General features: G+C 43.4%; 2 protein-coding genes across 4 annotated transcripts in view; one reads left to right on the top strand and one right to left on the bottom strand.

The window, feature by feature from the left end:
• Window positions 1-24,342, top strand: part of ACACA (acetyl-CoA carboxylase alpha) — a 286,320-nt gene that overhangs the window by 10,102 nt on the left and 251,876 nt on the right. The window lies entirely within an intron of this gene.
• Window positions 10,437-24,235, bottom strand: C19H17orf78 (chromosome 19 C17orf78 homolog). 2 transcript variants are annotated; one of them, XM_061390283.1, is made up of 7 exons: window positions 24,067-24,235; window positions 22,327-22,413; window positions 21,321-21,566; window positions 17,570-17,695; window positions 15,563-15,687; window positions 14,613-14,735; window positions 10,437-12,090 (listed from the first exon to the last, which is right to left on the bottom strand). In XM_061390283.1, the coding sequence occupies exons 1-7, from the start codon at window positions 24,122-24,124 to the stop codon at window positions 12,013-12,015; spliced, it is 843 nt and encodes a 280-aa protein (XP_061246267.1). In that variant the 5' UTR covers window positions 24,125-24,235; the 3' UTR covers window positions 10,437-12,012. The 2 variants fall into 2 exon arrangements, with proteins under 2 accessions (XP_061246267.1, XP_061246268.1); XM_061390284.1 differs by lacking the exons at window positions 10,437-12,090; window positions 15,563-15,687; window positions 17,570-17,695 and having other exon boundaries at window positions 13,977-14,735.

Below are 24,342 nucleotides of genomic sequence, written 5' to 3'. Positions count from 1 at the left end.
TGGGAATTTTGAAGTCATGGGAGAGGATGAGATTGTCTGAGCTCATTGAATAGAAAAAGAAAAGAAAGGTGAAGAGTAGAAACTTGAATGACAATGACAGGAAAGACACAGAGGAAGAGCCCTTAGTCTAGAAAAGAAGTAGATTGAAGAGAGAGAAGTGATAGTAAAGATGGGGAGTGGGAGGCAGTCAGCAGAGCATTAAGACCCTCTAGGCTCTAGGGACTTCCCTGGTGGTCCAGTGGTTAAGAATCCACCTTGCAATGAAGGGGACATGGATTTGATCCCTGGTCGGGGAACTTAGACCCCACATGCCTCAGGGCAACTAAGCCCAAGCCACAAATATCGAGTCCATGCCCTGCAGTGAAAGATCCCACATGACACAACTAAGACCCAACCCAGTCAAGTTAATTAGTTAAGTATTAATTTTAAAAAGACCATATAGGCTCTGCTGCTGCTAAGTCACTTCAGTCGTGTCCGACTCTGTGCGACCCCATAGACAGCAGCCCACCAGGCTTCCCTGTCCCTGGGATTCTCCAGGCAAGAACACTGGAGTGGGTTGCCATTTCCTTCTCCAGTGCATGAAAGTGAAAAGTGAAAGTGTAAGTCACTCAGTCGTGTCTGACTCTTCGCAACCCCATGGATTGCAGCCCACCAGGCTCCTCCGCCCATGGGATTTTCCAGGCAAGAGTACTGGAGTGGGGTGCCATTGCCTTCTCCAATATAGGCTCTAAATAACTGAAAATATTGTGCTTCCCACATAATTTAAAACTATTGAGAGTTCCCTGGCGGCCCAGTGGTTAGGACTTAGTGCTTTCACTGCCGTGAACCAGAGTTCAATCTCTGCTCAGGAAACAGATCCTGCAAGCCACATGACATGGCCTAAATAAATAAATCTGTAAAAAAAAAATATATATATATATATATAAGCTCTAGGGACTTCCCTGGTGGTCCAGTGGCTAAGACTCCATGCTCCCAATGCAGGGGCCCACGTTTGATCAGGGAACTAGATCCCACGGGACACAGGTAAAAATCCCGAATGCCACAACTAAGACCAGGCACAGCTAATGAATAAATAAACAATATTTTAAAATATCGTAAGCTATAGAATAGGTGTAAGGGAAGTCCAACAAAGTTCTGGTTTGTCTATGGTGACCTCTTTGATTATATCCTCGCTATCTTTATTTCAGTGCCCTTGATCTGCTAGTGCCCTAAATACATGTTTATACACCTACTCAGTAATCTAACAGCATAGCACTGAGAATACATTAAAGTGGATCAGTCAATGATGCCAAGTACCACAGAGAAGTCAAAGATAAATGTGAAAATGTGCCCACTGGAACAAAAAGAAATAGTACCAATTATTCCAGCATATGAAGACTCCCATACTAGTGGAAGAGGAAAGTCCAGAAGTAAACCAAAATACATACAGGAATTAGTATATGCTAAAGATGGACTACTCAATAAATGGCACAGACAACTGGACAACCATCTGGGGTAAAACTAAATGTCAGTTTATCTCACACCAGGGTAAACTCCAAATGGATTACACATTTAAATAAAAATTAAAAACTGTAAAAGAAAATATGAGAAAACTCCTTTATAACCTTACTGTGGGGAAGGGAAATCTTTCTAACTATGACCCAGAATGTAGAAGGCATAAAAGGAGAGGTTAATAATTTAACCACACAACACTCAAAATTTCTGCAGAATGACATAACACTTTAAAGCAATGTCAACACATATATAGAAGATGGAAAAGAATGTTTGCAACTCATATCATAAAGAATAGTCCCCCTAATATAAGGAAATAGCTAAGAGATCAGCCACCCAAGACAAATATCAATGAAGATATAAATCGACAGGGCTTATGTGTTGTGATTAAGAGCATAGAGATTAAGGTCAATGACTTATATTGGAATCCCAGCTGTCTCCACTTATTCGCTCTGTGACCTTGGGCAAGTCTCAGATCATCGGTTTTCTATAAAATGCAGGTAATTGTAGCTACCTCAGAGGTTTAAGTGAGATGAAGGCCAGGCTAGTGACTCATGGTGATAGAAGGAAGGACACAGGGGAGATCTGGGTTCTAAATTTCTAGTATCTGGGATCCTTGAAATAAAGAGATTCAGGGAAGAGAAACCATTCAATTCCCATATGTCTCTTCTTCCATTAAGGGCAGTTATTAATATTTACTAAGCCCCTCTAAGTGTTAGACACAGCCCTAGGCCTAAGGATAGAAGATAAATGCAAGCAAGACAGACCTGGCCTTGGTCCTCAGTGTAGCTTACTTCTGTGAGAGAGGTGTCAGTCAAATGCCACAGAAATACATCATTACAAACAGATGCATACCATGAAGGAAATGGGGAACTTCCCTGGTGATTCAGTAGCTAAGACTCTGTGCTCCCAATGCAGGGGGCACGTTCAGTCCTGGTCAGGAAGCTAGATCCCACACGCTGCAATGAAAAGATCCTGCATGCCACAGCTATGGCCTGCACAGCTCCCCAGAAAGCAGGAGGGGGTGCAGAAAGTAGGAGAACTGGGTGGAGTTTGGGAGATCAAGGAGGGCTATATATATTTTTTTATGACTGCGTTGCGAAACTTGTGAATCCCCCTAATATAAGGAAATAGATAAGAGATAAGCCACCCAAGAGAAATACCAATGAAGATTTAAATTGACAGGGCTCTGCCAAGTAGTACCCCAACCAGAGATTGAAGCTGAGCCACTACAGTGAAAGTGCCGAGTCCTAACCACTGGACCACCAGGGAAGTCTCAAGGGGGGCTCTATTAAGGAGATTCTATCAATCCATGAAATTAAAAGATGCTTGCTCCTTGGCAGAAAAGCTATGACAAACCTAGATAGCGTATTAAAAAGCTGAGACATCACCTTGGCTGACAAAGGTCCATCTAGTCAAAGCTATGGTTTTCTAGTGGTAACGTATGGATGTGAGAGTTGGACCATAAAGAAGGCTGAGCACCGAAGAATTGATGCTTTTGAACTGTGCTGTTGGAGAAGACTCTTGAGAGTCCCTTGGACAGCAAGGAGATCCAACCAGTCAATCCTGAAGGAAATCAACCCTGAATATTCATTGGAAGGACTGATGCTGAAGCTGAAGATCCAGTACTTTGGCCACCTGATGTGAAGAGCCAACTCATTGGAAAAGACCCTGATGCTAGGAAAGACTGAGGGCAGAAGGAGAAGGAGGAAACAGAGGATGAGATGGTTGGATGGTATCACCGACTCAATGGACATGAGTTTGAGCAAACTCCAGGAGACGGTAGAGGACAGGGAAGCCTGGCATGCTGCAGTCCATGGGGTTGCAGAGTCAGATGCGACTTAGCAACTGAGCAATCAATCCAATATCTGAAATTTGACTAGGTGTTGAATAGGCAAATAGTAAAGAAGGGGAAGGTGAGATGAGGAAGTGGAAACAGTGTTCCAGGCAGAGGCGACAGGGGGGACCCTAAGGGAAGGAAGAAGGCAGCTAGTCCACTGTGGCTGTAGCTGGAGTAAAGGAATGAGTGAGGGGAGATGAGACTGGACAAGGGGGCAGACTGGACAATGGATGGCCTTGACAGTCTTAAAATGTAATCTTTCTTACTGTGGCCTAGTTGATTAACATTGGCAGTCAACAGTATTAAGGATTTGGAGTTTTATCCTGAAAGCAGTGGAAAGTCCCTAGATGTTTTTTAGCTGAAGTGCAGCAAGATCTAATTTGCACAAGTAAGATAGCTTACTCTGGCTGCAGGGTGGACCTGTGTTAAAGTTGAAGAGACACGTGAGAGTGGCCTTGGGAAGGCTGTGGTGGTTCAGACCCGTGAGATGCTCCCTAGCCTACCTGTTCCCTCGTCTTACTTTAGCAGAAGACAAGGTTTTATTCTTACATAGTAGATCTGCATTGTGTGTTACCTATTATTATTATCTTCAGTGAGACATGTGCTCAGTCACTCAGTCATCCCGACTCTTTGAGGCCCCATGGGCTGTAGCCTGCCAGCCTCCTCTGCCCATGGAATTTTCCAGGGAAGAGTACTGGAGTGGGGTGCTATTCTCTACTCCGAGGAATCTTCTCAACCCAGGGATGGAACCTGCGTCTCTTGAGTCTCCTGCATTGGCAGGCGGATGCTTTACCACTAGAACCACCTGGGAAGCTCTCATGTTAGAGGTAAAAGGCTTAAAATTAATCCACTAGGAAGAACAAGCATGTTGGAGTGATTTCATGGGAAGTATAGCCACGAGAAACGTGATTTTCTTTTAGATCGGAAGAAGAGAGCTAAAAGGGTAAACAGTGGTGATTTCACAACAGAGAGAAGACCAGAGAGAATTCTCTAATGTCATGTTGCTTTGGCACATAGGCTGTCTGTTCTGCCAAAGTTCACCTTCTCCATGCTTAGACAAATAAAAATGTTAGGCAAAGGTACTTTATGGCTCACTCTGGGAGCTCAGTGCTTTTTAGTGTGAAATAGGCCCAGGAGTTTAGATATTGCTGCAGGTTGCATTTCTTTTCAATACCATGGAGTCGTTATAAATGCCTAGGAAAGCAATATCTGAATAAATCACTCTGGAATTGAACCTGTGTATTGCTTAGCTGGTTTAATTTCAGAATAAGACAATGGCAGATACTAGTAGTTTTTTGAGAGATGCTCTTTTCTCTGGCTGCTGTTAAGAACTGAATAGAGTTGAGGCAGGCTGACGACCCAGCTGCCTTATTTTGTCACGGATATGCTGGCAAAGCAGAGTCCTTCAAGGTGGGAATTCTTGAAGTCCTTCCAAGGAATATGCTCAGTTTTGTGGGACTTCAAAACATAAGCATCAGTAGCTTAAAAAAATTTTTTTTAATTAAAAAAATTTATTTTATATTGGAGTATAGCTGGTTAACACTGTTGTGATGGTTTCAGGTCGACAGCAAATGGACTCAGCCATACATATACATGTATCCATTCTCTCCCAAACTCCCCTGCCATCCAGGCTGCCACCTAACACATTGAGCAGAGTTCCATGTGCTATGCAGGAGGTTCTTGTTGGTTATCCATTTTAAATATAGCAATGTGTACACTTCCATCCCAAACTCCCTAACTATCCCTTCCTCCCGTCCTTCCCGCTGGTGACCGTAAGTCTGTTCTCTAGGTCTGTGAGCCTGTTTTTGGTTTGTTAATAAGTTCATTTGTTTCATTTCTTTTTAGATTCCGCATATAAAGGAGGTCATGTGGTATGATATTTCCCTTTCTCTGTCTGACTTAATTCACTCAGAATGACAATCTCTATGTCCATCCATGTTGCTGCGAACCAATAGCTTTTTAAATGCAGAAGTAAAAATGGAAACAGAATCTTGGAGCCAAATGGGACTCCCAGAGCTCCAGAGCCTGACAGGTGTTTATTTATTAATATGTGTAACTCTGCCTGGAGGGTTGTTTTATATTAGGAATATACTTTTGATTATACCATGTTTCACAGTCAGAGGATTAGTATCCCGAAATACAGCCAGAAATACAGGACTTCTATGACTCAATTAAAAAAACATCAACACAACAGAAGAAAAAGGAGAGGATATAAGCAAGCAAGAGAAAACTTGAAGGCAAGTAAATACATAGAAAGATGCTCAACCTCACCGTTAAGCAGACAAATGCACGTAGGAGCAATAATAAGAGACTACAGTCATCCATTGGCAAAAATGTTTAAGTCTGAGATTTCCAAATTAGGGAGGAGGTGGAACTAACTCTCACATTCATACATGACTACTAGAAAAATCATAGCTTTGACTATATGGTTCCTTGTCAGCAAAGTGATGTCTCTGCTTTTTAACATGCTAAGTTTGTCATAGCTTTTCTTCCAAGGAGCAAGCGACTTTTAAAATTTCATGGCTGGAGTCACTGTCTGCAGTGATTTTGGAGCCCAGGAAAATAAAATCTGTCACTGTTTCTGCTTTTCCCCCTCTGTTTGCATTGATGTGATGGGACTGGATGTTATGATCTTAGTTTTTTGAATGTTCAGTTTTAAGCCAGATTTTTCACTCCCCTCTTTCACCCTCATCAAGAGGCTCTTCAGATCCTCTTCACTTTCTGCCATTAGCGTGATATCATTTGCATATCTGAGGTTGTATGATCATCTATGCCCTCTGCTCTTTTCAGAGGATGACATTAGCAGCTTTAACCACCGGATGGCGCACATTCATAAGAGTCTGGTCAAAGTGTGTGTGTGGTGTTAGTGGCTCAGTCATGTCGAACTCTGTGACCCCATGGACTGAAGCTCACCAGTCTCCTCTGTCCATAGAATTCTCCAGGCAAGAATACTGGAGTGGGTAGTACAGACCAAGGTACAGCAGGTAAAAGAGGATCAGCCGTGAAAAGTCTTCTGGAGACTGAAACTCATGTACTATAGACATGGAATCCAATTCCCTAGCAGTGCAAATTAAGAGAAATGTTTAATATTGGATGACACAGAAAAAGGGAAAGGAAAAAGAAAAGTGTTGGAAGAAGGAGCAGGAAAAGAAAGATAAAGAGACAAAGGAGCATTGAGATAGAAGACTGTGAGTCTAGGAACTTTTCTGGTATTCTGGTGACTAAGACTCTGTGCTCCCAGTACAGGGGACCCAGGTTCAAGCCCTGGTCAGGGAATTAGATCCCACATGCCGAAGCTAAGAGTTCACATGCCACAACTAAAGACCCCGTGTGCTGTAACTAAGACCCAGCACAGCAAAATAAATGAGTAAAAATAAATATTTTTAAGAATATATATATATATTTTTAAAGATTGTAAGTCTAGAGAGATGAATTCAAGTGTGAAACCAACAATTGCAGGTTGGGCCCTCATTGGTTTGCATCCACCTGGTGACCAATAGCAAGTTTGATGTAAAAGTAAAGGTTACCTCATTTTCTTCTGTTAATAAAAAGTCACTTATGCCACCCTCAGCTATCCATTTAGTGGTGTGGCATTGTCAACAATTTTTTCGAATGTGTACTATGATCATGGTGCCTTGTTGGTTACCAGGTAATACAGAGACGTACAAGTTAACATGAGGTTTCCCAGGTGGCTCAGTAGTAAAGAATCCTCCTGGCATTGCAGGAGATGCATGTTCAATCCCTGGGTTGAGAAGATCCCCTGGAGAAGGAAATGGCTACCCACTCCAGTATTCTTCCCTGGGAAATCCCATGGGCAGAGAAGCCTGGCAGGATACGGTGCTTAGAGTTGCAGAAGAGTCGGACAGGACTTAGTGACTAACAGCAACAGGTTAATACAAACACAACAGGCTTCAAACAGAAGAACTGGGAAGTATGTATCAAAGGATAAAGAGCGGCCCGACAAAGCATGATGGCCATGGTGTGAACGCGGAAAGGAATCCTCTCTGAGAATGCAGGGGAAGGGCGGAGACCGGAGGTTTCTGGAAGGAAGGGGAGGAGGAACCATAAGACCATCGACCTGAACAGGTCAAAACAAAGAAGGGTTTCCGGCCATTAGTTGTAAGTCCATAGAGCAGGGAGTGCGCTGGCGGTTCAGTGGTTAGCACTCAGTGCTCCCACCGCAGGGGGCATGGTTCCATACCTGCTTGGGGACCCATCCTCGTGGTGTGGCCAAGAAAAAAGCTACATATATTAATAGCAACTCTTCCTTAGAAAATGTCTAGTTTTGTAGTTTTTTTTTAAAACAGATTTATTATTTGGGGCACCACGCTGTGCAGCATGTGGGATCTTAGTTCCTCAGCCAGGGGTTGAACCCATGCCCCTTACAGTGGCATCTCAGAGTCTTAACCACTGAACCACCAGGGAAGTCCTGGAAAATGGCTAGGTTGGGGCATGATGTAAGAAAAGTGCTTTAGATCAGAAACTACTGGACTGTGCTTAAGAAGTTTCCAAAATAAGAGGAGGACTTGGGGTGGGGGGCAATGTACAGGGCTAGAACCCCCTTATGTCCCTCTCTGATTAGTAACCCCCTGGACTAGCCTAGGGGTGCAGAGAAGGAGGGGTGCTAGTGGCCTGCTCAGGCCTGTCAGAGGCCCAAAGATTCCTAGGTCACTGATTTTTAAAATCACAGGTATACCTTTACAAATGAAAAAATGGAAAAACCAAGGTATACAATTGTATATTTTAAGTGCTTATATTGAATAAAGTCATTGAATAAAGTTGTGCAGAAATACAGCTATTTACTTAACGTCCTTTAGCAGTGGCAGCAAAAGTTAAATCGGAGATGTCTGTGAATGTGTTTTCTCTACCCGAAGCAACTGCCATCATTAGGCCTATCAAAAAGTACTGAGGGATTTCCCCGGTGGTCTAGTGGCGGACTCTGCATTCCCAATGCAAGGGGCCCAGGCTTGATCCCCAGTCAGGGAACTAGATCCCACATGCCACAACTAAAGAGGCCACATGCCACAACTAAAGAGGCCACATGCCTCAACTAAGACCCAGCATAGCCAAAAAGTAAAAACAACAAAAAAAATTGGGGTGACTCAGATTCTTAAAAAAGACGGAATGACTTTAAGGCCTGTCTAGCCTATGACTTGAAAAAAACACAACTTAACACTTGTGCTAACTGGAAATATGGTAGTAATAGTCACTTCCAGAGGAGTAATTGGCTCCCCAGAGAAATGGCATTTTATCAAGTTGAGTTTATAGCTAAGCCTGTCGTGGTGACAGGAAGAATTGTGCCCCACTGTGAAGCGATCTGCAGAATACAGGTCACATCCCAAGGTCCGCCTGGGCATTCTCCCTTCCCTTCTTCTCTCTCCCCTATCTTTTGGTTGTCAAAGATCCCCAGTGGTAAGAAAATAGGAGATTGAAAATTGGTAACTGATTAGGCAGTCAGAAAATCCTCAGAGGGACCTTTCTTTGGGGAAACAAGTCCCCAGAGCAGTGTAAACAATTTTGATTCCATCGGTGAATCTCTGTAAAGAAAAGTCACTATACACGTTGCCTACATTATATTCTGGCAGAAGAGCTAATGAGTATAGACTTTGCTGCAAGTTTTATTGCCTGTTTCTGGATGAAAGCACTTTCTCTGGTGGATAAGCCTGGGAAGGTGGAGATGACTGTAGGCATCAGTCCTCAACCAAAAGCATGAAGTATGGAAAGCTTTTGATCATCCTCCCCAGTGGTCTTGGGAAGGAGCAGGCTTCTTCTCCCCTTCCCGCCCCACCTCCCCCCCACTCCCCACCCCGCCGCTATTTCCTGGTTAGACTGACCCACAGATGGCAGGATAAACTGGAGGTGATGTTGTGCACCAATGGAGGGCAATGCTCGTCTGTTCCAATGCCGGCCCCTGTGCCCTGTCCTCTCCACCCATCGTATTTTCAGAGAATGCTCTATGGAACTTTAGGGCACCCGCAGGATCTCTGGGCTTCCCCCGATGGCTCAGTGGTAAATAATCTGCCTGCAGTGCTGGAGACACAGGGGAGTGCGGGTTCAACCCTGGGTCGGGAAGATCCCCTGGAGGAGAAAATGTATTTCTTCCAGTATTCTTTTTTTATTTTTCACTCCAGTATTCCTGCCTGGAGAATCCCCATGGACAGAGGAGCCTGGTGGGCTACAATCCAAAGGATCACAAAGAATCAGACATGACTGAGCACACAAGCACAGGATCTCTAGGGCTTCCTTTAGAACTAGCGTCTTCCATGCTTGGTTCCATCTCTTCAAGGCTCAGTTTGAGTATGAGATTGAGAGAGTCATTTCCTAGGCAGGTTGATAAGTCTAAGGTGTCCCCAAGGAGAGAGGGGTCTGGAATTCTCAAGAAGGAAGAAAGGACAAACTTTTTTTTTCCCCCTCTACATTCTTTAGGATTATATAACAATACTGTATCCTGCCTGAGGACAGTTTTTGGATTAAACCTTCTGGCTAGTTCTGTTATCTTAAAATGTAAATTATGGGAGTAGGTCTGGTGAAAGTGAAGTCGCTCAGCTATGTCTGACTCTTTGCAACCCCCATGGACTGTAGCCTACCAGGCTCCTCAGTCCTTGGAAATTTTCCAGGCAAGAGTACTGGAGTGGGTTGCCATTTCCTCCTCCAGGGGATCTTCCTGACCCAGGGATCGAACCTGGGTCTTCTGCATTGCAGGCAGACGCTTTACCATCTGAGCCCCCAGGGATTTACAACTTCCAGACATTCTTTGGATTCATTGGAGAGTATATAACTCCATTGCTAACACTAGCAAGCGTCTTTCTACCCACTTCTGATGTCTATGTCAGAAGCTTCCTCTATCTCCTTTATACTTTAATAAAACTTTATCACACAATTTACTTAGGTGCAGGTGCATTTCACCAAAATGAAATGGAATGGTTTCAGACTTTTGAAAAGAAGCAGGACAAAAAAATAAATAGTAGGGGACTTCCCTGGTGGTCCAGTGGTTGACTCCATGCTTCCGCTGCTGGGTACATGGGTTCAATCTCTGGTTGGGGAACTAAGATCCCACACACTGCACAGTGCAGCCAAGAAATAAAACTCAAAAACACATTTAAAAAATAGTAAAATAAAAAGAAAAAAAAAAGGAAAAGAAGCAGGACAACATCCTTCTTATCCTTCTGCCAGTCCTTTTTCCACCTAAACTCTGTTTTAAGGTTAGCTGTCTCGTGCCATCATAAAAAAAGCATTTCCCAAAATGCAGTTTTTAGAGCACGAATTTGAGTTTAGTAATTTTGAATTTGTAAGATTAGTCGTTGCAAAAATTCATCGTTAGGTAATACACAGTTATCTTAACGTTGAAAGTATCGATATGTTAGGTGACAATTTTTTAGAAAAATCTCTTGAATAAAACAATTTTTATGGTAAAATAAATAGAATATTCTTTGCTATACAAAATAGATTGTTTATGTTGTGTTTCACTGTCAAAACTCATATACACTGTAACCCACAGTTGTGAGTTTCGTGAATAATTAAATTACAATGTATAAATGAAAATCTAATTTCATGATAAATTCTATACACTGAGCCTTTTTATTTTGGCTACATTGAGGCACACATGCTCTTTGGCGTGGCGCACAGCTTGTCTCAAGTTGTGGCTCGTGGGCTCCAGAGCTCAGGCTCAGGAGGAGTTGTGGTGTAGCAGGCTCTCTGGTTTTTTGAGACTCAGGCTTAGTTGCCCTGAGGCATGTGGAATCTTAGTTCCTCAACCAAGAATCGAACCGGCATCCCCTGCATTGGAAGGTGGATTCCTAACCACTGGACCACCAGGGAAGTTCCATATAAACTGAGCCTTCCTTGGACTATCTCTTAGCTGAAGTAAGGGAAGGGAAGATACAACAGGTAAGAAATACAATAAATGTTGCATTCAGTTTTGTTTTTTTTTTAAATCAGACTTTTCACCTTCTCACTAAACTCTGAGTGAGGTCAGGCTTGACTCTGAGCCATGCCTCTGTGAGAAAGAACATCATAATTGCGTTGCTCTGGATTGCTTGTGAATGTCTGCAGCTCACTGTGATGGTAGAGTATAATTCCACGTCAGGAATTCTGCATTATCAAGAGATCTTGTCTGGGTCCTGTTTGTATGCCCTTGGGGATGAGTCACGAGGAGGCCCTTTGGAATGCTCAGGGTCACATTCCCTTCCAGTGCGTGGAGAGCTGGGGCACAAGTTTAAAGCCTGGTGAATGCCAGCGGGAAAACAGGACCCCCACCCTCAGCTGGCTGAGAGCCAGTGCAGGAGGTCAGCTGAGAGTCAGTGTGCCACACCAGGGGTTCCTTTGCTCAGTTCCTCGGAGACTGTGTTTAAACCTTTTGTCAAAGAGAGCAAAGTGTCCATTCATATAGTGCTTAGAGGGAAGACCTTTGTTTTCATTTGATGTGATGAAAAATATCCATTTTTCGTTTGAGTTCCAAGTGAATTTCAAAGGCTTGTGGCTGAGTCAGTGGCAAAGACATTAGAGTAACTCTGACTGTAAGTCCAGGCTTTCTCCTCACTGACCTGGTGTTACTGTCTGATCGTAATGTTCCTGCTGAAGATACGAGGGTAAAATTGGCAAGAATCTGCCCATATTGATTAATAGTAGGGAGAAGACAGTGTGCTACCCTTCTTCCAATGTGTGAGGCGCAGCAGAACTTTTCAGAAGTATGTCTGGTGGACCACGGTGATCTCTACAGCTTTCTTGGGACTTGATGAATTGGGAGCCTCTTGTCCAACCTGTGGATTGAAAGCAAGTATGAAAAATAAAGGACACAAATAGGCATTTCTTTATGGTCCAACAAAGAGATGGCTTAGTACAGAACCCCGTAAAATTCCAAGGACGCATCATTTTGCCTCCTTGTTACCCATTAATCTTAGGAAAAGTTATTGTGCTTACACTGAGAAAGTATCAGCAAGGTGCACTTATGTATGAGAAGCTGGTTTGTTGGAACCTATAACCTCCTAGCAAACAGCCCAGCCACCCTTTGCTTGACCTATTTGCCTTGAGTGGAAAGGGCCCTGGATGTGCAGCTATTTTGAATCCCAGATGCATAGGAATTCTACTTCATTCCTGGAATCCGGCCCGAACAATCTCACTGTGTTTGAGAAGGGGCAGGGACCTGAGTCAAAATGACTTAGTGACTAAACCACCACTGCAGAGATCTGGGGCAATGTAGACCCAGATATTTATTTTTTCATAATTAAAAATATGTATTTTTAATTTAATATTTAATTTGTTTTAAAATTTATTTTTGGCTGCACTGGGTCTTCATTGCTGTGCACAGGCTTTTTCTAGTTGCAATACACAGGCTTCCCTTGTGGAGCGCAGGCCCTAGAGCACAGGCTCAGTAGTTGGGCACAGGTTTAGTTGCCCTGTGGCAAGTGGAAATTTCCTGGACCAAGGATTGAACCCGTGCCCCCTGCATTGGCAGGTGGATTCTTTACCACTAGACCACCAGGGAAGTCCGTGGGCCAAATATTTTTTACTAATCCCATTACACTCTTCATTACACCTGATTCATTCCCCATTTGATTTTGTATGCATTTTCTAAATTCTTAACTGCTGTAGAACATAGACTGTAAACCTCTTGAACAGAGGGAACTTGGCACATAGAAGCTTTTTAGTAAAATTTTGTGGAAGAGGTGAATAAGCTAATAAGTACAGGAATTAATTTTAGTTCTGAATTTAGTTCTGTTTCTCGTAGCTGTGTGACCATGGGAAAGTCACATAACTTCTCTGAGCATTAGCTTAAGTATCAATAAGATGTAGATACCCATCCTAGCTACCTCTCAGGATTTTTATGAGGTTCAAATGTGGCAGTGTGTAAAAAATTGCTTTTTTAAAATTAACTCCTTCATCATTTAATGTTTATTTTGTTCATGGGAGAAATTGAATCAGAGTTGCTGTTACATGGTTACTTTTAACTCTGGACTAGTTTTAGTCCTCTTCAGGCCTGTTTCTTTCAATGTTCAGTAGAAATAATAATGTAGATGGGATTATAGAACTAAAAATACACCAAACTATAGAATTATACTAATTCCAAGGGCACATCATCTATTATCAGCAGAAACAGGATTATAGAAAATTGTAAAAATGACAAATATTTCATCATTTCTTACCTAAAGTACTGTGGTAAGAAAGATTCTGATACCATGCCTGGGTGGAAAGAGTGCCACGCTTGATTTTTTTAAATTGAAATATAATTTTCATATAACATGGTGTACGTTTAAGGTGTGCAACGTTTTGATTTGATGCATTTATAAATTGCAGCGTGATTACCACAGTAGCTTTAGCTCACACTCTATTACATCATATAATTATCATTTCTTTTTTGTGGTGGGAATGTATATGGTCTAGTTTATCAGCAGTTTTGAAGTATGTGATGCAGTATTGGGACTGGAATCACAGTGCTGTGCGTTAGACTTCTGGAACATATTCAGCTTGTACCCTGATATATTATGATTTTTTAAGTATTTCTTTTAAAATTATTTTCTTATTGTTATTTATTTTTTGGCTGTGCTGCGTGGCATGTTGGGTCCTGGTTCCTTGACCAGGGAAGCCCCTCCCCGATTTGGAAGCTTGGAATCCCAACCACTGGGCCACCAGGGAGGTCCCTTGATTATAGATATTTTCAGTTAACATGGAATTAAAAGAGTGGTAGCATGTGTCCCATCCTGGACTAGATAATCTTTGAGACTCATTCTCAGTGCTGTAATTCTACAAAAACAGCCACCTTCTTTAATGTAAAAAGTATTGGAGACCTCATCTCTTTGCTTCAGTGTGTTTTTGTAGATGTAGAGAGGGCACCCATCAATTTCTTATATTCAGAAGCTGCATCCAGCCTTTGGAGACATAAATTATGGGCTCTGTAGCTCTTACAATGTCAAGGACCATTTTTTTTTTTAAATAAAAAGAGCACAAATATAAAAAGTACAAAATTGGATACAAGGCCAGTGTGCAGGTCCTATGGGTCCTGAATTTAAGCATCATTAATTTCACAGTAAATCTACCTCTACTTAAAAGTCTATCATAAGATTCCTGGTCCCACTCTAGCCACTCTGGTTCATTATATCTGATCCCCAGAAGTAGGTATTTTCAGTAAGTACTCTTGCATTATAGCAATATTGTACCTGCCCATTTCCTGACGCATAAAAGAATTACCCACATTTGCTTCACAACTAAAGCAGCTCCCTGTCTCCTAGAATTTATACATGAACCCCATTTTCTCCAGGCAAATGACAGCAGCCGTACAGAAAACACTTTCCTTTTTGGGCTGAGTGTCAGACTGGGATTCAGCTGTCCCAGGTTGCTGGTCTTCCTTCCTTGGCCTTCTCCGTAACCGCTGGCACTGGCATAGCTCTCTGACTTGTTGACATCGACTCTGAAGGGGGAAAATGACTGGTATTAACTTCAGGTGGCTGGTATGCATCTGATTATCTTCCAAATCTCACATTAGACGATTTAAAGAAAATCATCTCTCTCGCTCTCTCTTTTTTTTTTTTAACCATGTCACACAGCTTTCGGAATCTTAGTTCCCTGACCAAGGATCAAATCCAGCCTCTGGCAGTGAAAGTGCAGAGTCCTAACCAGTAGACCACCAGAGAATTACCGAATCACCCCTTCTAAAGAAAAGCAAATATTCATCCGTGTTGGCTGTATCCTCCCTAGAGAATGTCCAAGTACAACAGAGGAAAGGAACTTGCATTTAGTAAGCACCTCCTGTATGCCAGGGTGCTTCCCAGGTAGCTCAGGTCAAGAATCTGCCTGCCAAGCAGGAGACTCAGGTTCAGTCCCTGGGTTGGAAAGATCGCCTGGAGAAGGACAAGACAACCCACTCCAGTATTCTTGCCTGGAGAATTCCATGGACAGAGGAGCCTGGTGGGCTACAGTCCATAGGGTCCCAAAAGAGTCAGACGCGAGTTAGCGGCTGAACAGCAACCTATATGCCAGAAACCTTTCTCACAGAATCTCACTGAAACTTCTTAACCACCATAAGAGGCAAGTATCGTCAGTCCCATTTTAAAGATGAGGCAACTGAGGTTGGAGAAGGCAGACAACTTTCTCCAAGCCACTCGGCTGGTGAGTGTTGAGTGGCAGCTGTGTCCACACTCCAAAGTCTGTGCTTTTCTCATTATGCTCTCCTGCCTCTGGGATAGAAGGAGGTGTTTATAGATCAAGTCCAAGGACCCAGGACATCAGCAAACTCACAGGGCATGGCACTTCAAAAATGACAAACACGGTAATGGCGATTCCACTGACAAACAAGGTGACTGCAATCAGAACCTTGACCACGATGCTCCATTTCTTCCTCTTCTCTAGGTTCTCATCTGTGTCTAAAAAGAGAGACAGGAGTGGACAGGGCGAAGTGAGAACTGAAGAGAGGGAAGAGATTGACCCTTTGACTTGCAGGACTCCTGGTTCTCAAGACCAAGTGGGGCCCAGCCTGATTCAGAGGCAGAAACTGAATTTCCAGTTCAGACTGAGAGTCAGAAGTTGGGATAGGCATCATGGCCTCTGCCCTCACCTCCTTTGCAGTGTCTTCCCAGACTCACCTTTATTAGGATTTGGAATTTTTCCATGATCAAGTAGGATTGATTCTTTTTTAAAATTTTCAGTTGGAAGATAATTGCTTTGCAAATTTTGTATTGGGTTCTGCTGTACAACAACATGAATCAGCTATATATATACATATATATATATATATATATATACATACATACACACACACACATATCCCCACCCTCTTCTACCTCCCTCCCACCCCCCTCATCCCACCTCTCTAGATCGTCACAGAGCACCAGGCTGAGCTCCCTGTGTTATACGGCAGCTTCCCACTAGGTGTCAGTTGTATACATGGTAATGTCTGTATTTCAGTGCTACTCCCCCAGTTCATCCCCCAACTCCTTCCTCTGCTGTGTCCACAAGTCCATTCTCTGTGTCTCTATTCCTGCCGTGCAAACAGGTTCATCAGTTCCATCTTTCTAGATTCCATAGTATTTGCATTAATATATGACGTTTGTTTCTCTTTCTGACTTGCTTCAGTCTATGTAACAGGTCTAGGTTCATCCACCTCCTACAACTGACTCCAATTCATTCCTTTTTACAGCTGAGTAATATTCCATCGTATATATGTACTACAACTTCTTTGTTTCCATTCATCTGTTGATGGGCATCTAGGTTGCTTCCATGCCCTAGCTATTGTAAATAGTGCTGCTATAAACATTGGGGTACATGTGTCTTTTTTGAGTTATGGTTTATCACGGTATGTGCCCAGTAGTGAGCTTGCTGGGAGGGTTGATTCTTGTACGGCTTTCATGGGAAGCAAAGCTACACAAGGGAGTCTGTCTCCAGCAGCCCTCTCAGGATCTCTGCCCTTGTACCCCAGCACACATACCACATGGGATTAGCAAATCAACTTTTCTATGTTCCTTTCAATTTAAGAATAGGGGGCTTCCCTGATAGCTCAGTTGGCAAAGAGACCCAGGTTGCAATGCAAGAGACCCTGGTTCTATTCCTGGGTTGGGAAGATCTCCTGGAGAAAGGATAGGCTACCCACTCCAGTATTCTGGCCTAGAGAATCCCATGGACTGTATAGGCCATGGGGTCACAAAGATTTGGACGCGACTGAGCGACTTTCAGTAAATTGCCATCGTTTTGGAGTCATAAGCCAAATTTGGGGCCAAATGGCTCATAAGCATCTTGTTATTATTAATCTCATATTTACATTTCTCCTGTTGGAACTGGGGAGTAACCCAAATGGAATCCTACAGAATGTGAGTCCTGGCCAATTTAGGGAGGGCTATTTGTTAAAACAACGCAGATAAAAATGTGCTTCTTAGTTGTTGTCATCACTGTAATGATTGATTAGAGTTTAGACATTGTCTCTCCTCTGTTCACACATTGGATCTTACCCATCACACCAAAACCCTGTATGTTGTCCCCAAATCTGGCAACAAGGTGAGCTCACTTGTGTGGAGGTGAAGGATTATTAAAAGTATCAAACTACAGACATTTCTGGGACCTTCTTTACAGAGAAGCTGTTTGTTTGTTTTTTCCATAAGAAATGGAGTGATGTTCTCATGCAAACTTATGTAGCTTCTCTACTTCCAGGAAAATTCTAGGAGACCCAGGCTAGTGCTGGGGCTGAGAATTTTTCTGTGTGTTCTTGTCTCACCTCTACACATTCTGTACCTTGATTCAGAGGACTAGAAAAACCATCAACCTTTGTAGTTTTCTCTCCTTTTTTCCCAGGAGTTATGGAGGTAGTAGTGGAGGGATAAGTCTCTGATGAAGCCCCCATCACTGGATAGACCTTACACTGAGAGACCCCTGGTAAAAAAGCTGTAAAACAAGAAAGAAACAATGAAGGACAACTGAGAAAACTTTATCCTGCCTTTGGTTTCACCTGACAAAACCCTGAGTTTACCCAGCTGATATATAGCTTCTAACTGTGGCTCTGTTGACCTGTCCATAGGTTTAAGGCGTGGGCCTTGATAACATGAAAGAATGAGTGAGGATATGGTAATAAGAGATATGGATTAAATCCCCTGATGCTTTTGACTAATGTAGGATCAGAATGAAGGAGTGGACCATGTTTTCTTGGCTTATCACTCATACAGCCATAATAATAATAAGGATGGGAAGGTATAGCAGTGTTGAAAGTCCCTTCTTTAAAAAAGATGGCTTCAAAGTCCAAGGAAGAACTGAAGTAGTATAGTTTGTGGCAGGTCTGTCTAGTGAGTGAAGTCTAAGTCAATGACTTTGAGAGAGAAAGAGAAAGGAACTGGAGAAAGAGGAGAACTGGAAGAAGGGGAGACCACTCAGCTTCACGCACCCCTCAATTTCATTCTCTCAGCATATATTTAAAAATGAAGATCTAGGGACTTCCCTGGTGGTCCAGTGGTTCAGAATCCATCTTGCAGTACAGGGGGATGTGGGTTTGATCCCTGGTTGGGAAACTAAGATCCCATGTGCCGCACAGCCACTAAGCCCATTCGGGTGCGACGAGAGTCCAGATGCAACGAAGATCTTGAGTGCCACAACTAAGACCTGGTGCAGCCGAATCAATAACCATTAAATAAATGAAGATCTAGCTGTTCCAGGGTCTGCTTCCATACTGTGGACATAGCAGCTGAACACACTCTAGCACGGGAGCTAGCAAAGGGGAAGGAGGGCCGAGGGAGGACATGGAGAAGCAGACGACAGTAAGTACAGTGAGTTCTGTGTTGTTGGTTAGAAGGGGATGCATGCTCTGGAAAGAAGCAAAGTAGAGCGCAGCGTTGGGGGGTGCAGGTGGGCAGTGGTTGGGCGACCTGCAGGAGTTTCATTGAGAAGATGAGGACTGGATAAAGATGTGAAGGAGGTGAGAGCACTAGCCAGACAGATGCTGGGGAACTTAGGCAGAGGAAACAGAGGCCCAGGCTGGAGCATGTCCTGTTACAGTTTTAGAGGGAGAGCGCGTAAGCCAGTGAGACTGGAGTGGTGAGCACGGTGACAGTCGTAGGGGATGAAGGAGTTTCTGAAGCAAATGGATTCACGTCACTGGGCCTTGCAGGCCAGTTGGAGGACTTCGGTTCTTGTTCTGCTTGGAATGGTGATCCATTGCAAGTCTTTTTGCAGAGAAGTGACTGGATGGATGGCTTTGTTTTTAAAAATCCGTGGACTGCTGAGTTGGAAATGGACAGTAGAGGGGTGCCTGATAGAAGCAGAGCAACCTGCTGAGAGGCTCTTGCAGAATCCACGTGAGAGATGGCAGTGACTCAGACAGCCGTGGAAAAGATGGAACGCGGATGGGTGCTGGCTGTGGTCTGGAGCCACCTTCATGTGCCTCCAGAATTGACCTAACCCAATTTGGACAGTGGTTCCTGTTCTATTTTTAATGGTCTCCTGTCATTGCCTATTAAATTAAGGTCCATACGTCCTACTTGACTTTTCTGAACTACTCTCCCAGGTCTTGAGTTGATGTGAAAAATGACAGTTTTTTTACTTCAGAGACCAGTGGGCACAGTACCAGGTGCTGTACACGAATCGCAGGGGAATAGTCCTATTATTATTTAATCAGGAAGACTGTTGGCAAAGATAAGCAGAGACAAAGAGCCAACGGGCTCAAAAGGAAAAACGAGAGAATTACGTAGAATTTTGTTGCTATCCTAGCATCAGTCAGTTCTGTGAAATGATAACTGATGTGTTTCCGGGTCAGATGAGATGAAGGTAAATAAATCTCACTTTGGACAAGTAACAGAAGTCCTCTGAGTTTTCGTTTCCTTATCTGCAGGATGGTTATAGCAAAAATAATTCTTGGTCTATGTCACAGGAGTGATGTGAAGATAGGTAAGAAAAACGAGAAAGCAGTTGTGAAAAACACCTAGCAAACTGAGTGATGTTATGATTGAAAGAGGAGGAAAGGGGAATTCCCTGGCTCTTCAGTGATTAGGGTTGTGCGCTTTTGTTGCTGAGGGCCCAGGGTTCGATCCCAGGTAAGGGAACGACAATCCCACAAGCAGTGTAGTGTGGCCAAAACATAAATAAATAAACAACCAACATTTAAAAACAGAGGAGGCAAAACCTAGAGATCCTCTCCCTGCATAGAAGAACTGTGCCCACTAGCCACAGGGATCATGGTATTTCAGTGGTATTTCATGGCTTTTCTTCTACCTCCTGGGAGACACTGTTTCAAAATCTACTTAATAGGCTTCATCGGTCAGTGTATTTCCAGTTCTTCCCAGCTTGTAAATTAATGTCCAGGACTTCCCTATCCCTAGCGGCCCAGTGGTTAAGATACCTTCCAACGAAGGGGACAAGTGGTCCGGGAAGATTCCACAGGCCGAGGGGCATAACTAACCCCTTGCACCGTGACTACTGAGCCTGTACTCTAGAGCCTGTGCTCCGCAACAGAAGAAGGTGCTGTAATGAGAAGCCCGCGCACAGCAACTGGAGAGCAGCCCCTGCTCAGTGCAACTACAGAAAGACGGCAAGCAGCAACAAAAACCCAGCGCAGCCGAAAATAAACAGAGTTCTAAGTTAATGTCATCCCTGTTGGCATCTCCTCTCTTTTAGGCCTCCTGTGCTAGGTAACTGGGTGTTAAGGTGGAGCACGTTTGTAATCACAAAACACTCCATTCCCAGTGCTGATGGAATCGCAGCATTAGCTTTTCTTTGGTTAAGGATATTTGAGCAAGAATTCCCTCACTTCTAAAGAAACTCTATAAAAATCCAAATTGATGAAATGGATAACTTAGGAGATGATGCTTTCCTTTATTACAAAATAATTTGTTTTAAATAGGAAGCATTAGGTACGTTATATTTAAATGGAAATCTTAGAGATTATTCTGAAATAATATTAACAGCTTGAAAAGGCTATTTAAGAGGCCTTACATATTGCTGTGGGACTTACATACCTAGAGATTAGACCATCTAGTCAAATCTCTCATTTGTAGCTATGAAAACTGAACATTGGAGAAATTAAGTAATTTGTCAAAGGTGATAATATCAGAATAAACACTTGTTTGATGTCACTTCTCTTGTATCCCACAGTGTTACATGGAGTGAACAGACGGCAGGAATCAGTTAATACTAATCAAATGCCAAAGAGTTTAATCCATGCCCTAAAATTACATTTAAAAGATTTACATAGATTTGCCTAAAGAAGAGGCTAATCCATGTCCTTGAGGCTTTAGCTCCACTTAGGGGGCTTCTCTGGTGGCTTAGATGGTAAAGAATCTGCAATGAAGGAAACCCAGCTTCAATCCTTGGGTTGGGAAGATCCCTTGGAGAAGAAAATGGCAACCCAGTCCAATGTTCTTGCCTGGAGAATTCCATGGACAGAGGAAACTGGCGGCTACAGCCCATGGGTCACAAAGAGTCAGACACAACTGAGTGACTAACACTTTCACTCTCAACCTCCACTTGCCTCCAAGGATGTCAATTAAAAGTGAGTGCCCACCTCCCTCTCAACTTCCAGTCTCACCTTTGCCTGTCACAAGGAATCCAGCCTGAACCTTGGATGCAGGGGTTAGGTGACAGCTTGGGGGGGCCGTGCTGTCTCTGCAGGGAACAGTCATGACTCTCAGGTTCTTCAGAATGTGCTTGACCTTCTGCCTTTTTTCTGAATGTACAAGGTTAACTTTCACTTTGCTCCCAGAACCAAGACACTGCAAGATAGCCACAGTCTGGTTTTGAATGAACATGGGCCTTTTGGCTTCTGCCTGAGCTTCTGAAAAGAGAAAAACAAGAGAGGAAAATGAAGCCAGTTCCTAATCTGAATGGTGCCCTGCCAACCCACTTCCATTCACAGCCCACTGCTGTACTTTCTCCTCTTTTTCCATCAGGTCGTCCTCAGCATGTGTCTACGGTACTAAATATATAAGCCTTGCCTTTCCCCGTTCCCACCACGGGTCCCCTGAAGACAGTGGTGACTGTAGTAAGTGCAGAGAGATGCTCCTCAGTTGTTTTCTCTAACACAGAGGGGCCTGAGATCTGCTTCCTCTTTCTTCACCCCATCTCTTTGATTTATGTTGCTCTGCCTTAGTTCGTAAGAGTTTATCTTTTTAAACAGAAGCTGATTATTTATTTATGTGGCGAAGCACATGCGATCTTAGTTCCCCAACCAGAGATTGAACCCACGCCCCCTGCATTGGAAACAGAGTCTTAACCGCTGGACCACCGGGGAAGTCTCCATAACAGTTAATTTAAAAATGGGTTTTCAGGGACCTCCTCGATGGTTCAGTGGTCAGGACTCCACACTTCCACTACAGGGGCACAGTTTCCATCCCTGGTCAGGGAACTGACATCCCTGCACACAGTGTGGCCAGAAAAGAAAAAAAAAAGGTTTTCAAGAAAGCCTCTGAGGGATTGATAGCTTTAGAATAGAATGTTTGAGAGCTGGGCTCAGAATGGGGGAGACAAGCATCTTTTGAAGGTGAAAAAAGTCCTGGAGTGGCAAAGTGATTCTTCAGGAAGGGCCCATTGCCTACCTCGAATTAGCTCAGCTCTGATGCTTCTCACATCCTTTGGGAAGAGATCGGGCAGTGGTTCCACTTGACAGCTGCTATCCCTGAGTTCTGGGGGAGGGGAAAAAAAGGTAAGGTTTGACTGGGTCCTTTCTCTTTGGAATTCTGGGCACTGGAGAGGCAGATAAAAAGAGAATGCAGTTTCTTCTTACAAAACTTGGGGAATCAGACATTTCCCCAAAAGAACTTTAAGATGTTTTATTTTTTGCTGCTCCTTGCAGCATGCAGGTTCCCAACCAAATTGTGTCCCCCTGCACTGAAAGTTCAGAGTCTTAACCTCTGGACTGCCAGGGAATTCTCAGAACTTTAAGATTTATGCAAGTGGGAGGTAGCGAAGTATAAATAAAACTGAATACCAGTTTATTATCCTTAGGGGGAAAAAAAGATAAGTTAACTAAGTTAATGAAAGATGAACCGACTCATTCCTTCAAACACTGCTTATTATCACTTCCCCTTCCTGTCCCATCTACCTTCTTGTATTACAACTTTTCCAAGTTTATTTATTAAGTGTAGCATTGGACAAGGTATCTCTCTAGCTTCCCATAGAACCATAGGCCACAGTTATGCTTTTTGGCACATAAATCACAGGGTTCTTCATTTGTTAAATTTGTTGCTGCCTCACCTCATGCTGTTTGGCCTTAGCTCTGATGAGCTAATTTTAGAGATGAACCATTTAGGACACTTTGAAAAATCATGTTTTAAAGAAACAGTTATCAAAGAGCAGTTGCTGCTGCTGCTGTTTAGTCTCTTCAGTCATGTCGGGGTCTTTGCAACCCCATGAAGTATAGCCCACCAGGCTTCTCTGTCCGTGGGATTTCCCAGGCAAGAATACTGGAGTGGGTTGGCATTTCTTTCTCCAGGGGATCTTCCTGACCCAGGGAGCGAACATGAGTCTTCTGCTTTGGCAGGCAGGTTATTAATAATCTGAGCCACCAAGGAAGCCCATGAAAGTGGTAAGTGGTACCATGCTACCCTCACATTACCTTTTCTCTCAGCTTTTCCCACCCAAGAGCATCCCCATCTATTAGGACATAATGCTTTAGAAAAGGAAGACATCTGGACATCCCTGGTGGTCCAGTGGATAAGAATCCACCTGCCAAAGCAGAAGACACAGGGTTGAACCCTGATCCAGGAAGATTCCACACACTGAGAGGCAACAGCCCCACAGCTACTGAGCCCACACTCTTGAGCCCGTGAGCCATAACTCCTGACTCATGTGCTACAACTACTGAAGCCCACATGCTCTAGAGCCCGTGCTCTGCAACAAGAGAAGCCACTGCAATGAGAAGCCTGGGCCACCACAACCAGAGAAAACCCACACACAGCAATGAAGACCCAGTGCAGCCAATAAATAAATGAATAATTTTAAAAAGGAAGACATCTTATGAAGGGTAACGAATTTGGGAGTCTTAGTGAAACTGTGACAACACCTTCCAGCAAAGAAAGCTAACAGTGAAAGGAATTTTAACGTTAGTTACATGAACAAAGCAGAAGAATGCATCACATTCTCTGAAGACTTCCTCCCATGAAACAGACAGCTGTCTTTCTGAGTTGAATATGTTCTATTTAGAGGCTATCTGGGGGTGACTAGAAAGCCTCATGTGCTGAGTATTGCCTGTATCTTTATCTGACAGAATAGACCCCCAAACACTTTCTAGGCCTCTCTTAGGATTTCTCAGGACAGTCGGCTAGAAGAGTACTTACCTTTCTTGGTAACATCGTAGGATGTAATGATTAGGCTGAAAACCAAGATGGTATCCATGTTAGCTTGAGCACATTCTCCTTGTAGAGACTGTATGTGGCTGGTCTGACACCGCCACTCACAGCCTTGTCTCTGAATGCTTTCACTGCCCTAGAACTAAGTTTGACCCTGGGCGAGTCTGGTTCCACCCTAATTGATCTGCCACATTTTCTCAGGACCCAGGAATAGAGTTTATTGGAGAGAGGACCAAGTTTGCTTGTTAATGATTGATTCAGAAT

This window comes from Bos javanicus, chromosome 19, assembly GCF_032452875.1.
Source record: "Bos javanicus breed banteng chromosome 19, ARS-OSU_banteng_1.0, whole genome shotgun sequence".
Classification (NCBI taxonomy): domain Eukaryota; kingdom Metazoa; phylum Chordata; class Mammalia; order Artiodactyla; family Bovidae; genus Bos; species Bos javanicus.
The sequence above is the reverse complement of the archived record's forward strand: the minus strand, read 5'-3'. Positions and strand labels throughout refer to the sequence as shown.